This window comes from Sinocyclocheilus anshuiensis, unplaced genomic scaffold (assembly GCF_001515605.1).
Source record: "Sinocyclocheilus anshuiensis isolate Anshui unplaced genomic scaffold, SAMN03320099.WGS_v1.1 scaffold983, whole genome shotgun sequence".
Lineage (NCBI taxonomy): Eukaryota > Metazoa > Chordata > Actinopteri > Cypriniformes > Cyprinidae > Sinocyclocheilus > Sinocyclocheilus anshuiensis.
Window position 1 is genome coordinate 908282 of NW_015546086.1, and position 16108 is coordinate 924389.

General features: G+C 37.1%; 1 protein-coding gene across 10 annotated transcripts in view; it reads right to left on the minus strand.

Moving 5' to 3' along the window:
• Positions 1–16108, minus strand: part of LOC107700079 (electrogenic sodium bicarbonate cotransporter 1) — an 82027-nt gene that overhangs the window by 41309 nt on the left and 24610 nt on the right. For 8 of the 10 annotated variants that reach the window (XM_016501601.1, XM_016501598.1, XM_016501600.1 and 5 more), the window contains 3 exons: positions 7140–7275; positions 6553–6713; positions 2723–2902 (listed from right to left, as the gene is read on the minus strand). In XM_016501601.1, coding sequence (XP_016357087.1) covers positions 2723–2902; positions 6553–6713; positions 7140–7275 — 477 coding nt within the window. The remainder of the gene's footprint in view (positions 1–2722; positions 2903–6552; positions 6714–7139; positions 7276–16108) is intronic. The other 2 variants (XM_016501602.1, XM_016501606.1) reach the window with 1 other exon arrangement.

A 16108-nucleotide genomic window follows, 5' to 3' on the forward strand; every position in this document is an offset into this window, starting at 1 on the left:
GACATCAGTTTTTCACCTGCTGAATGATAAAACAGACCAGAACCATCTAGCAAACATGTATTGTAGTAACTCCCTAGCAACCACCCAAAACACCTTAGCAACTGCATAGCAACATGCTGGCAACCTCAGAAGACCCAGAGCCGTTGAGAAACAGAGTTACGGCACTCCCACAGGCTTCCATAGGAACTGAGGAATGCGAAGTAAAGCGTGTCATGGAGCAGCCAATAGTTCCAAACAACCAATAGTTCCTGTATTGAAGCCCATTAATTTCAGTGCTTCTCAAGCACACTCGCCAGAAAGTTGAGAAAATTACAGCAGTTTTTGGCATTTTAACGCATTAGTTTACCTCTCGGAAATCTGGCCAGTAGTTGTATTTTATGAAACGCGTTATAGTTAATGTTTAGTTTTAGATAATAGGCAGTTATGCTATATTTGCAGTTAGATAACGTGAGAAACACCTTAATAGCGATCAAAACCAGATGCTAGTTGTCATATTTTTAAGTTTTTAGTCTTTCTGCAATCTTTCTCTCCCTGTAGGAAGTTGAATGAGTTTCAATGAAGACTGCCCATTATAGGAATATTTTCCCTGAATGCAGTTGGTTGCCTTGTTGTATTTTATGAAACGCGTTATAGTTAATGTTTAGTTTTAGATATAGGCAGTTATGCTATATTTGCAGTTAGACAACGTGAGAAACACCTTAATAGTGATAATAACTAGATGCTAGTTGTCATATTTTTAAGTTTTTAGTCTTTCTGCAATCTTTCCCTCCCTGTAGGAAGTTGAATGAGTTTCAATGAAGACTGCCCATTAAAGGAATATAAGAAAGAGTTTCCCTGAATGCAGTTGGTTGCCTTGTGTTTAAATTTCATATTTGCTGGCCTTTTTAACATTCACTTATATTGTCTTCTTACATAAATGTCATAAAATAATACTGGGATGTGAGTAATTCATCTTTTTAAATTCAACATTTAAAAAAAAAAACAACTTATAAACATTGAGTGTTTGATAATGTCTAAATATACAATGCAAAACATAAAATAAATAAATAAATAAGCTATTATGACCGGTAAAACTCTTTACAGCAACTAGAGTAGAGCTAAATATATGTAGGCTATATTTATTAAACAGCCATACGGGCATCTAGCGGTTAAACCATGGCATTACATAGGAATATTATTTTTTTGGCATCGCTTGAAGAACCTTTTGAAGCACCTTTATTTTGAAGAGTGTAGGCTATATCTATTAAACAGCCATACGGGCATCTAGTGGTTAAACCATGGCATTACATAGGAATATTATTTTTCTGTCCACCAAATGTCTCTAATTTACCTCTTTGCACTGGAATTTAAAAAAGGTTTCTCTATTTTAAACCTACGAAATACTACGCTAACTGTAATATAAATAATAAGCATATTAGAAAAAAATTAATGTTGTCTCTTCATCACTCCCCAGAATAAAATGTGATTGTAATACCAGTAGTATTATAGTCAGCGTGGTTATCAATACACAATCAATGTACATGATGTGTTAATAATCACTAGAAATTGCTGCAAATATAGTGAAACTGCTGTCTATCCTACTTAAACCCATTCAAACATATTGACAGCGCAGAGTTGTTTGGAACTATTGAGAGCTCCATGAACCATGTGACCGCGCAAGATCAAAGCGTGTCACAACTCGGTTTCTCAATGGCTCTGCCTAATACAACCTACTGTATAACTGACTAGCAAGTAGCAAATCATAGTTATAGCTGTGATGTCACTAAAGCTTACTGGTTATTTAAAAAATGCAATCCCTTTAATATGTCACACACAAACCTCATGTTGTAACAGAAAATACACTACTGTTCAAAAGATTGGGGTCAGTAAGATTTTTTCATGTTTTGTCATTCATGTTGTCTCTTCTCACCAAGGCTGCATTTATTTGATTGAAAATACAGTGACAATACAGTAGTATTGTTAAACAGCCTCATCTTCAGTCTCACATGATTCCAACATGCTGATTTGGTGCTCAATATATTATCAATGTTGAAAACAGTTGTGCTGCTTAATATTTTTTGTAGAAACGCTGATACATTTTTCAGGGTTCTTTTAAGAACAGAAAGTTCAAAAGAACAGCATTTATTTGAAATAGAAACAACATTAAATGTGTTTTCTGCCACTTTTAATCAATTAAATGGTGAATAACAGTATTAATTTATTTAACAAAAAATACCAAACTTTTCAACGGTAGTGTCAACACACAAAAGAATGTGCTCGTCGAGCGATTTCATGGAGTCTTTAAAACATACAGAGACAACTACTTATTAAAAAATGAAAAACATAAAAAGGCTAAATCTATGCTGAGTCAACAATGAATCAGCAAACTGGTAAAACATTAGTAAAACTATTCTTGTGATCTGTGGGACTAATGCATTTAAATATGTAAAAATGTAAAGATAAGATGTAAATCTGATGAATACAATTTTAAGAGGAAAATACAAATATTTGGTATTCTTCAGTTATCTTTGAGAATAACACAAGAAAATTCAAAACAAAAAAAATCACAAAAGGCAAAAGTATTTTAACAAATTATATTTTTGAAAAGTGGAAAAAAAAAACAATCCACAAAAAATTACATAAAACTGAAGAAGAAAAAAAGAGAAACAAAAAAATATCTCAATAGCTTAAAAGGAAAAAGGAAGGTAAAAAATAACTGCACCAAACTGGCACCTTATATTACCATTATCCGGGGATGAAAACAGCCTACTTGCGCTGGAGACCGTCTTGCCAATGTCAGCTAAGGAGCGAAGATTGGACTTCTTGGTCTGGTGCCGATGCTTCCTCAGCAAGGTGTACATGACCTTATCTTTCAGGTCAGCTTTCAAGAGACCATTCTCAATCTGACTGTCAGTGATCATTTCTGAAAGAGAGAGACACAGTGAATGGCAAACAGAGAGAGGGAAACAGTGAGAAAACAAAATTGGCGTTAGAAGAGACCTGCCTCATGGTTATTTCACTTCTATAGATTTTGAGAAGCTCATTACACCACTTCACAACTGAGCAATCGTTTTATTTAAATACCAACTTTACATATCGCTGTTCATCAAACTTTTAACTAGAAATTGAACTCTCCAAAGGAACTTGAAGTGAGTGTCAGTGAAGCGAAACATTACCTTCTATTCTTAGTCTTCAGAAGTGGACATCTAATGAGGCAGTGGCTTGTGCATAAGATTGTCTGGTGGTTCCTGTAAACATCTATTTTTATAAAAGAGGGTCAAACACACGAGGCCTGGGCCCTCGGGCCCTTTTTGTGAATGGTTTGGCCCTTAATGGCTGATCCTTCAATTCATTTTTAGCTCAAAAGGCGCTCTATGAGGTTGACCGAGCTTAACTCAGCCAAACTTAAGATTTGCTTTAAAATGGTAATTTGACTTGACAAATCATGCTCCGAGTAAGAGATACGGATAGGGGATTCAAGAATGTGAATTAATGAATTTCACTTGATTGGTGGCAGTGGTTACAATCTCTAACCTGCCATTTTAAATCCAGACAGCTGCAGTAAATGACTAATTTTTTTCCAATCAATCCTCCTTCCTAAAAGAAAGCCATTACAAATAATCACCAGAATCCCATACGTTGCTAACGGTGCACTAGAGTTGTTTAATGGCCACACAATTTTCAACTTGATCTTCCTCACACTCTGTCTGAATTCAGTATAAAAGAAATGGCCATCCTGAATGGATGCAACCACCCGTGCATCTGAGCCCAGAGTTACAGCGAGGGTTGAGAGAGGAGTGTATTAAACAGAGCTATGAATACATCCTGACATGTGAGCATTTGGAAACCAAATAAATAGATGGGCTGTGCTGTCCGAGACCATGCATGCATATCAAACGTGCTATTTCTCAGTCCTTACAGTACATTTGGAAAAGCTTTTTCTCTGAGTCTGATCTCAAGTATTATCTTTATGATATTTCTTTTGCCCTTTGTCCACCGACAGGGTTTCAATGCTGGTGCCCTACATGAAACCATTCTGCATGCTTCCACTACAGAAATGGCAGCTCCATGACAGAAAAATGGCTCCTAAAACCAGCTTGTACAAAACAATTACTGATGCAAAATTTACATTGCATAAAGCTAGATTGTTTCATCCATTTGACAGACATTGTGTATATTCATATGTACAGTTTGTCAAATTGTACAGCAACACTTTGTCACTATCCATCTAATAAAAATAATACTCACAAATATTATATCAATGTCATGTTGGACATTAATTATTTTTTAACAAATGCACTTACATTGTTTTTTACATCTCAATTCAAAACTAAAATAAATATTAAAACAAAAATATAAACTAGAATTGAACATATGCTTTAATGTCATGTTCTTTTCCCCCTTCTATTTTGTCCCCTCTTGTGATATGGCATTATGGGCCAAATCAAAGGTCACCACAGGCCAACTTTTGCCCACCTAGTTTGGGCATCTCTGCTTTAGATGTTAAAATATGTAACTCGTACTTCCAGCCCCTTTATATTATGTATGATTTGTAGGGATGCACCGATAACGATACTGGTATTGGTATCGGCCCCGATACTGCACTCCTGTACTCGTACTCATAAAAATGCCCGATACCAAAAGCCCATACCACACAACGTGTGAATAGAGCTGTGTCCAGAAAAAGAATCACCGACAATAGAAAGTAGAATGGAGTTATTAGAGATTAAGGATGTCTATGAAGTACGTGTAAGTAACTAATTAATATAATGTTAAACATTCAATATTCACGCCTGTATAGCGGATGTGCACGAGCTGATAAGCAGAGCACGCTGAGTGGAATTGAGCGCGCGGCGGCACAGATGCGCGAGCTTGTCGAGTGAATATCTCACAGACATCACTGGCAAGTTTGTAGTTCAGTCGGATATGTCAAAAGCAAGTAAGTAAAACAATGCACAAATTACTAAAGTTATTTGACGGTAATGAGAGCAAGAGAGAGATTCAGAGAGCGAGCACTTCTGTTGCATGATCTTGATTGCTGTTCGCTCCATTGGCGCATGCATTTGGATTAAAACTAAATCGTAAATATAAAGCAAACAAAAATTATAGGGGCATTCACTATAAACAACATTTATTTTAAACGTCAAGAATACACGACTTTATAGCAAAAGTGAAACTAGCAGACTGTGTGAAATGCGCTAAGATATAAGTGTCTCTCTCATTCTGCACCAATACAAACGTGTTTAGCTTGCTTTAAAGGCCAAAGTATATTTCGTTTTTTACTCGTATGCGAGGGTCCGAGTACAACGCGCGTGACACAAATTACATCACCAAAATAGTATGCGCATACTCGTATAATGTATAATGAGTGGTTCCCTGCATTATTTTAGGAAAACGTTTTGTGATTACAATATTGAGCTGCTCTAATGCGCCATTAAAATGAACAGTGAAAGTAACAAAAGCTTTTACAATACAATTTAACAGGTAAATTAATTGTGGAAATAACTGCAGGAAATATCTGTTTGCTAAATGAAGCCATCTAACATGATTCAAATTATTCATATTATTATTATTATTATTTTGTTTCTGTACCCAATATTTAAAAAAAAATTACAAATGCTGTGAAAATATAGGTATCGGTATCGACGAGTACCAAAAATGAATGCATCGGTATCGGACTCATTCTAAAAAAAGTGGTATCGGTTCATCCCTAATTATTTGATTGCTATATATTTTATTTTATTGAAATTAGTAGCTTGAATCACAAAATGTTTGTGATAAAGAAATGAAAATAAATCCATCTGTAAATTACATAAATATTAAAGGAATACTCCACCCCAAAATGAAAATGTTGTCATTAATCACTTACTCCCATGTCGTTCCAAACCTGTAAAAGCTTCGTTCGTCTTCGGAACACAATTTAAGATATTTTGGATGAAAACTGGGAGGCTTGTGACTGTCACATTGACTGCCAAGTAAATTACACTGTCAAGGTCCAGAAAAGTATGAAAAGCATCGTCAGAATAGTCCATCTGCCATCAGTGGTTCAATCTGAATTTTATGAAGCGACGAGAATACTTTTTGTACGCGAAAAAAACAAAAATAACGACTTTATTCAACAATTCGTCTCCTCTGTGTCTCTCCACATCACCGTAGCGCCATTTTGAAGAATAACCACTGAACTCAAGCAGCGTACGTTCTTCTGTGTCAGCCGCGCCACACGGATGCGCTGTTTTCATTCAAATCAAAGCGTAAATACACGTAGAAAACGTATCCTTGTGTCGTGGCTGACACAGAAGAGCGTACGCTGCTTGCGTTCAGTGGATATTCTCCAAAATGGCGAGTATCCCTTTAAGTAAACGTTAAATAAAATAATTGTTAAAGGCTGAATAACAAAGACTGCAACATGCTGTTTATTTTACAGAACAGTTATCTCATCGTTTGTCTCTCAAGCCAGTGTAAACGTGGGCCACTGAGTTCATAGATCCCCTGCTAAAGGTAGTAGAGCATCGTTTAATAAGACAGAAAGTACCGTGCATTAAAGCCCAAAATGGCTACAGAAGAAACACTTACCAACGACCTCTGGCAGAGTGTTTGCCTCTAGGTCCAGCATGATGGTGCCCTTCTCTATACATGTCCTAAGCTCAAAGAGACTATGTAAGGACAGAGTGGCCACATGCGGTTTACTCCACCGCTCCCCACCTTTTTCCACCTTCTCTTCGAACTTGATCCACCTTCAAAGAAGAAACCACAGAGAGCTGAAGGTACTGAAGTTGAAATCAAGTCTTATGTGAACAGTTCTATATGAAAGTGCAACTGCAAGTCAATTGAACATTGATTTAAAAATGATTTGGTGCTCAAGAAACATTTCTTATTACCACAGCTGAAAATGGTTGTGCTTCTTAATATTTTTGTAGAAACTGAGATACAGTTTTTCAGAATTATTTTTTTAGAATAAAAAATTCAAAAGAACATTCATTTTAATTTTTTTTTTTTTTTTAGCGGTATATATACATATATATATTTAAATAAGTTAACTTATAATTCCTACAAACTTTAATAAACTTTAAGAGCTCTGTTTGCAAATTTAAAACAAGACTGTCGGGTCTCCTTTTGAGCTTCACTAGAGACCCAGCCAAGCCATGGCATTCTTACTGTACCTGGCAGTTTCCTTCCACTCCATCTCCTGGCCATCAACAGACAGTAGCTCGTCCAGCTCTGTGAAGAGCTGAGGGGGCGCAGGACTGTCATCGTCCTCTCCCAGGATGAATCGGATGCGCTCAGCAGCAGGTGAGACTGCAACAGGAAAAATACTGCGAGTCAGAGGCGAAGGTACAGTCCTGCATATTTCCGGCTTGCAATCATCACTTATGCCATTAGGCCTGATCTCCAGCTCTGGTGGAGGAGGAATCTTGACCGCAGACAGGTCTGAATCTGGGTCCACATCCTGATGGGAATCAGACTCCATCATCTCCTCCTCTCCAGCCTCACTCTTCTCCACATTATTGTTCTCAGACGTGTTCTCCGGGTTACTATCTGTTGCATTCATCCTAAAACCCTGTTAAAAAACACTTTTGCTCCCCAGAACACGATCAAAGCTGATGAGGATGGCTGAGAGAGGGAGGGAGGTCAAAGACACGAGACCCCACGCAGCACTCAGACCGTCATTAGAGCTCTCCGTGTCGTCTGCTATCCTGTACACCCCACTCTAACACAGTGACACCTAGGGAGTTAAAAAGAGGGTCCCCACTTGTCAACCCAGAGCAACAGTCCGCCCATCGGCTGCTCCGGCTGTACCCCCTCGCCATTGGCCCTCTGAATTTGGCACCCTGCCCTGAGCCCCTCATTAACAATTAGGAAATGTTTCACAAACTGTTCATTCTTCAAAAGAGGGCCTCGCTTTCCTTCTCGCTTGTTTTCCAATTTGAATATTTATTCGTTCTTGTGGAAAAAGTAAACAGTAAAATTTAATCTAAATAACTCTTCACTCATCTTACTAACTTGAGTCCCGCATTAAAGGCTCATCATCAAAACTGGCAAAATCTGACAGTGAAACCCAGTGTAAAAATTAAAGTGTTATCTTATATGAAATGAGTTATTTCTACCTGACCTAAACTATAAAATGTACTTTGATTGATGTATCTCAATGTATTCAAGTTGATTCAGTCATTAGTTAGTTTATATAATTTGCATAATTTAATCAACCAAAATTTAACAGATTGGGACATTTTTTAAGTTTTCAAAAAAGAATTGTTTAAGGTGAAAGGTCATGGTGATTATTCTTCACTACCTTTCACTGTTCAGTAAATGTTCAGCAATAACTGGTATAAGTGACATATGTGAATACACTGTTGCATAGGCATTTCATATATTGTAATGTAAAAATAGACAGGTTGTCCTCTGATTCAACTTCCATTGCTGATGTCACTGACTTTAGTTGACATCTTCTAATGTTGATAACATCAACATTAACATCATGGATACAATGCTGTTGGAGTAAATAAGTATTTAGATTGTACAGCTCTGCACTGAACAAATCTGATTTCTGACAAAACCTCCAGACAGAATTACTATCCACAAAGCACTTGTGTTTCATTGAAAAGATAATTACACTACAGAATCTGATTGTAAAGCGCTGCACATTACACTAGCTTTCCAAAGCCAGCGTTTTCCTCAACTTTTACTACTGATATGGTAAAAGGCAGGTCAAAGCTATTATCAGCACCTGGAAAAGTGATAACCTAAACTATACTAGCTGTAAAAAAATCAGTAATTCCAAAATTTACATAATACCAATTACAAGACCATACTGCACACCATTACACGTTTACAATTCAAAACATTTAAACTGAGGCTATAAAAATCTGGATAGTCTTGCCTTGATAGTCTGCCATGAGTTCCTGTTAACTTTGGAGAAGAATTCTTAAAAAAAAATTAAAAAAAACACTTTAAAAAGAAGGAATTGAATACACTTTTATTTTACAATAAATGATATAGTGCTAATCCTTGTATTCATTCATTCATGTTAATGTAATGCGTTTCCATTCAAAAGTAAGATTTTTTTTAAAGAAATTAATATATATAATAAAAAGGATGCATTAAATGGATAGTTTACCCAAAAATGAAAATTCTGTCATCAATTATTCACCCGATAAGGTGAATCCTCAACCAAACAGTTGCTGGTCCCCATTGACTTCCATGGTATTTTTCTTCAACATTGATAATAATAATAACTGTTTTTTGAACACTGTTTTTACTGTAATTTTTATTTCTGATCAATTTAATGCAGCCTTGGTGAGCATAAGAGATTTCTTACTGACTTAATAAACTTTTGAATGGTAGTGTACATATACTGATATATCAAGACGGAAGAATTTTAATACATGATGTCCATATAAATAATAGTTAAAAAATTAAACCTTAAAGTTCCAAGTATACATTCGTAGATTATCACCAGGAAGTGACTAGGCAGTTCTGTTTGAACTCATTTGGACCAGTTCATTGTCCCAACTCTCTTCTACAAAGTCCACACACACAGTGACCCTGCGATGCATACAGACAACTCTGCTGAGGATACCAAGAGCTAAGCCTCAGTGGGCACTCACTTCATGCTGTTGCTAAGCAGGCCCAGGACAGAAGAAACAAGCGAGGGAGGGAGGGAGGGAGGGAGAGAGGGAGGGAGAGAAAGAAGCATGGGTGAGTTTAGTATGGGGCAGAGTGCAAAGGACAGATAGAAATGAAAATTGCATCGTTCAAACAAGTTTCAAAGCTGTGGGCTCTCTAGCCAAGAGCTACGACCCACACAAAGGGGACTTTGTCCATGCACCAGGGGCTTATGGGAAAAGCGAGGGGGAAGTATGCTCAGTGTCCAAAAAGGGACTTAGCTGAGCTGCCACTTCATGCTGGAGAGTCCCAGTCTCACTAGCAACACTGTGCAACATCCCACATGCAAAGAGCAGTATCCCAAACACATTCCTCTTACTGCATCTGAGAGCAAGTATTCAATGACATTCTTGCGCCATGCACAGACCAGAAAAACAATAATTCTCAATGCTCATGGGTTTGCGAATTGTGGTGTTGAGGCAGTACAAGCTTCCAACGTCTGTCTGTAGTAGAATGAATGGCCTTTGGAACATTACAAGACCTGTATGCTTGCAGACATAAATTAATCGGTAGGCTTGGCAGTTCAAAGAGAATCTTTCTGAATGCACAATATTTACATCAGAAGTCATGCTCTCTTAATCTTTTGCTGATGGTGACTGTGCTTTTCAGGAATTTTACAAAGTTAAACTGGAAATGAAGAAGCCTACATGAAGGCATAAAGTACAACCAACAGCAGTAGATTTGATAGTGCAGGGTTTTCCAACTGGGGTTTTGTGAGTTGATGAAAAGCTAATAAACGAAATGGAATGGAACATTATAATAAACAAATGAGGTTGCACAATTAATTGAAATAAAACTGAAATGGCTATATATGTTATCAAATCATGATTATGAAATCAAGGGCTGTGTTTTTATTAGGTACATAGTCAGTTGTCCTGCATGTTTCAGAGTGAAGAGCAGCACTGTGCTCATTTACTCGCGCACAGCTTATAATAATGTGCAGTTCATTTCATAGTAAATGCTGCTTCTCACAAACTCCATCTCTGCAAGTGCTGTGAGTTTAACATGCATTTGGGAATGCATTTGGGAACTTGAAATCTCAGGGGGTACTTCAAGTAGACGTGTTTGTTCTAATGCCCGGTTCAGACTACACGATTTTAGCCCGATTTTTCCACGATTTGCTTGACATAGGGTGTCGTGGGGATTTGTAAACGACAATGGGCGTCGGGACGTAAGATTCCATCGTTTCAGCACGTGTAGTGTGTCATAGTGGACGACAACCGATTCCGCGTCTGCGATGCTTCACGACATCATGACAGAAAGACTAGCATTTTTTATTTTTTTTTCCGTCATCCACGACGAGTTCGGTCACATTGGTGACGTTGACCAATAGCAGCACAGAAGCTCTTTCATACACCAGTTTCAAACATGGCAAAACGAAAGAGAGATGATGGTGCTGCTAGGTGGAATAATGAGATGGAGGAAAGGTTCGTGGAGCTGTGGCAACAGTACTCCTGCATGTATGATGTGTCATCGAGGGACTACCACGACAGAACAAAGAAAGAAAAATGCTGGCGAACTATAGCGGAAGTGCTTCAGCAATGTTTACACTCTTGTTTTCGGAAGTCAGTCGCTAGTTCCGCCTTCTCTATGACATCACGCGCGTCATTAAAGACAGCACGCGATGAATGGTTGGGAAGCAACGTGTAGTCTGACATGTTTCTTGTCCAGGACACGACAAGATTTTAGGAGTCAAAATCATGTAATCTGACACAGTGACTATTGTGACCGACAAAAATATTGTGTAGTCTGAACCCGGCATAAGAGGTTTGGCTGACAAAAAAAGTTTGGGAACCCTTGTGAGATAGAGAGGTTACCAATGCTGGTTTCTTCATATGTGGTTGCTAGGGTGTTCTTTGCGTTTCTAGGGGGTTTCTTTCATCCCCAAGTGACACAAGTTTTTATGATATTCTGGTATTGAATGAGGGTGAATGGGTAAAGGGTTTGTATGTATATGACCAATAGTAATCTTTGTTTTAGCAATCCATATCAAACAATCATATGCATGTAACATTTTCACAAAGTTTTTGGACTTACAAATAATTGCATGTAGACTTGTGCCGGTATTCGGTAATGCGGTATATCACGGTAATGAATATGCACGATATTGTTAACATTCATGAATATATTAATATATCATTAATAAATAAAGTTGCAACTATGTTATTTAATGAGCTAACATGAACTAAGACTTGTATATTTTAAACAAAGATTAATAACTTCTGTAGCAAATGTAGCTATTGCTCATTGTGAATGTTAATGCATTAACTAAGGTTAACTAATGAGATCTTATTGTAAAGTGATACCTATTGGTCTTTATAGTTCTTTTGCACTTTAATCTGTGTAAAACTTTTAACTTTATACATTTTTCTGTATTGCTTTATTGCATTTAAATGTTCAGTTATTTTTGTTATAAGAAAAAAGTTATTAAACCTGTTATACTGTATTATGACAGCACTTTTTTTTAACTACATTTCAATATCGTGATAATACCGTATACCGTCATAAAAGCATTAGCAATTAATCGCAACATGAAAATTTGATACCGGCATATCCCTAATTGCATGCAACATGTTTATGAATATTTATAAAATATTTAACATTACAATTGTACACATCAGAGGCTTTTGGTTTTTACGCAAGCAGATTTACACTTCACTAGTTTACTGGCACAAAAAGTGTGTATTACTGTCTTTTGTATTTACTCCTACCAACAGATGCTTGGCAGAAACACATGACTTGCCACATATCAAGACACAAAGAGGACTTCAAGTCAGCTTCCGACTGGGATGCACACTCGCTTTGTGGTCCAAACAGTAGGGTCAAGGTAAGTAAAAAATAAATAAATACATAAATATCAAGGTTAAAAAGATATCTGATCGAAGCAAGCACTTGGTAACACTTAAACTAACAATAAAAAAAACATTAACAGCGTATATAGTTTATATAATAGTTCTCAAGCAAAAACATGGGATTTGTGCCTCTAATGCTAATTTTTGGGACGTTTCTTCACTGTGTCCATGGCATATCTGTAATAGGGGCTATAATCAAGTTAACTATTATCAAGTTCATTAATACTATAAAGAGTTATGATAGTTTCAAAGCTTTGCTTTACATTCACAATAAATATTTAATTTGGAGAAGATTTTAGACCAACTTGAAGGGTCAAGTGCTATGTTTCCTCCAGCTTTTGTGTTCAGAAGAAACCGTAAGCCTGTGAGAACAAATGTAGGCCACCACTGCTGTGTTTCACATCTGTCCAGCAGTGAGAAACACAACAGTGATTAAACACATTTGAGGCATCACATGCCTGTGATGAGTGGCTCTTGTCTTTTGTTTGAGGCACAAAAGAGTTTTATTCAGAAAATCTATTGTTCTTTCACTTGACTGCCTCCCCTGCCATCTCCTACTGACTTCCTGACAGTAACTGATACCCAACTCCACCAGAGTACAACTACCACTGTCTTCACACTGACTTTCCCACTTCATGGAAAACGTCCACATCCTAATGATTCTTACAACAGCTGCTGGGGACAAATATAAGCTTAATAAAAGCACAAATGGCTAATTATCTGCCTGAGTTTTCATTTTCTTATTCAGATATAATTTTTCTTACCTTATCAGTTACACACGTTACATCAGATAAAACATTTTGTTATTAGTTATGTGATTATGCAGCTGTCAGCGCCTGAGTCCTGAGTTATGTCTGGTCCCCTTTTATCATCAGGAGGTGTTTTGATTGGGCCACTGAACACTCTGTGACTCCCGTACGTGCCTGTCACGCCACATACCTCTAGAGACTTTTACCATAAAGTTTTTCATGTTTGCCTCTTAATTTTAACACAAAAAACATTTAAAATTCATAAAACTATTTTTGCTGATCTCCATAGATACAATTCAAATTTGGTGTAATCATTCTTTTGTTATCTTAAAATTAATTTCAACTCTTGATCCTCCTCAGACGTCAGGATTAGAGTAGTCAACAAAGAGCCAATAATTAATTTGGGTCTGACTAACAACTGATGTTTTGAGAGGGATTCCATAATGGTAGCCCTGAGAGACTAATAAAGAATGGAAAAGTCTGTCACCAAAGCACTACAAACATGCCCCTATGTTTCTTTCCTTTACGAAAACGTGAATAATTTACTGTATTAAATAGATAGTACTGGCCCTGGGTGCTAATTGGTCAACACAATGTTCCACATTTTATATGTGCTAAAATTTACTATATAGCAACAGTCATGATGCAGAATACCCATATTTTTTTTATTTACACTACCGTTCAAAAGTTGTTTTCGAAAGAATCTCTTTTGCTCACCAAGCCTGCATTGCTATTTATTTGATAAAAAATAAAAACATTAATACTGTAAAATATTCATGCTGTCCGAGATAGACAGCTTTCTGTATGCGCGCTTCGGTGTACACCACATCAAGTTCTTTTCCACTGCTTATTGCGCCTAATAATTTTAGTAACCATCATGCACTTCCAGAATTCATGATGGCATGCTGTCTGAGAGAGGCGGCTTTCTGTGTGCACGCTTCGGCTATGTGTCAGTCAGTGCGAGCACCGCATTGAGTTTTTCACTGCTTATTGAGCTTAATAACTCTATTTTAACACATCTAGCGCGTCCCACTCTTTATTTTCTCTTTCATGCTTGCACTTTATCACTCTTAGGTGTATGTAACCTTTAAGTAGTATTTGCTACAAGGATATATTTGCATACAGCGAAATAACTGATATAGCAAAATCTCTAACGATAGACACTTCATACAGTGGTAGCATTATATATACCGTCATACCGCCCAGCCCTAATACACAGTATTGGTCTATTTGTATTCACACATATCCTAGTGTGATCTGGTCACTTCCTGGTCATTGGAAATAGCATGTGGGTGGACATGTGGTCAGCTATAAGCACCTTTAATCCCAGACATCCCCGAATGCACAGTCAGAGGAAGCAGAATGTCCAGACACTCTCTGCAACTACTGCCCAATACACTCATACACAAAGCAGACAAACATACACACACTAGGAAGTGACAATCCTGCCAAAAATAAATAAATGAATAAACAGTGTTTCAACATCCATGTGCAGACCTGGATTATCTAATATAACCATTGTAATGGCAAGGAGAGCATCATTTTGTTCACCTCCGATATTAAATAACTAGTCAAGAAAATATAGACTTATTATAGCTGGCGATCACATATGGGGGCTGGACTTAGGAAGAAGGTTAGATTAACTAATTATAACCTGCACTGGAGGGAGAGAATAACTGTAGTTGAGAGGATTACAGTGCAATGCCCTCCTGCGTCTGGGTTTAAGAGATCTCCTGAGGGACGTCCTACTCAGCAGAGGGTCTGACTGGCTCCCATTGATGAAGTTTAAAAATGAGCAAGAACCATAGACAGAGAACAACACACAACACAGAGGAGAGTTTCCCACCTATATTTGGACACATGAAAATGAACCACAGTGCTCAATAGGAGGCACAAAGGCATGTTTTTGATGGAGGCAGAAAGGAATAAGACAAGGAGGTTTCTTCATCAGTAAATACACCAGAGGGTGACAGCAGCTCAAGAGACTCTGACTTCAGAGCACTCCCAGCAGGCACACAACTCCATAAGATGTTGATATTTGGTAAAATTTTGGTTGCGACGTCGGGTGAACAAAATTCAATGTAAATTCAACGTCTAATGTCAATGTTAAATTGATGTCCAATACCGACGTCAGCTGACGTTGATTTTTGTTGTTTTTAGGTTGTGTAACCAAAATCCAATGTTAAGTCATCGTCAAATTGACGTCAAATATTGACGTCAACCCGATTTTCATTTTCAACCAAAATGCAACGTCTGTCTGACGTCATGTCCAACGTCAACCTGACATTACATAGACCAGTATTTCCCAACCTTTTCTTAGTCGCGGTACCCTTTGGAAATTTTAACAAACTTGTGGCACCCTACAAAATTAATTTTGTCACAATATTTGAATTTCTAACATCGATATGATAATTTGAAAAGTATAGATATTCGGTACAACAGGGAAGAACTGCAGAATATAATGTCATACAGAAATTTTTAATATTATTAAAACATTTTGTCCATCAATGGTGGCAATCAGTAGGCTAATTTCTAATGAAGAGACCAATTTATATGACAGATTTTAATGTAGGCATTTATACATATGTAAACATTATTTAATTACCATTATAACTAGCTATCACACAAATTTTCGCTCACTCAGTGTTTTTTTTATTTTACAGTGGGGTAAAGTTTGGTGCAGTAGCACGAGATAGCTTGATTTCAAACTTTGAATTGAATAAAGCATGACAAGTAAGCAGTCAGTAATAAAATAAGAACAAATAAAGAAATTAATAATGATAGCACAAATAAAAAATAACGACAGGCCTTCGAATTAAATAAATTGCTTTTTAGTTTTTCAGGTAGGTCTAACAGTAGGGTTAA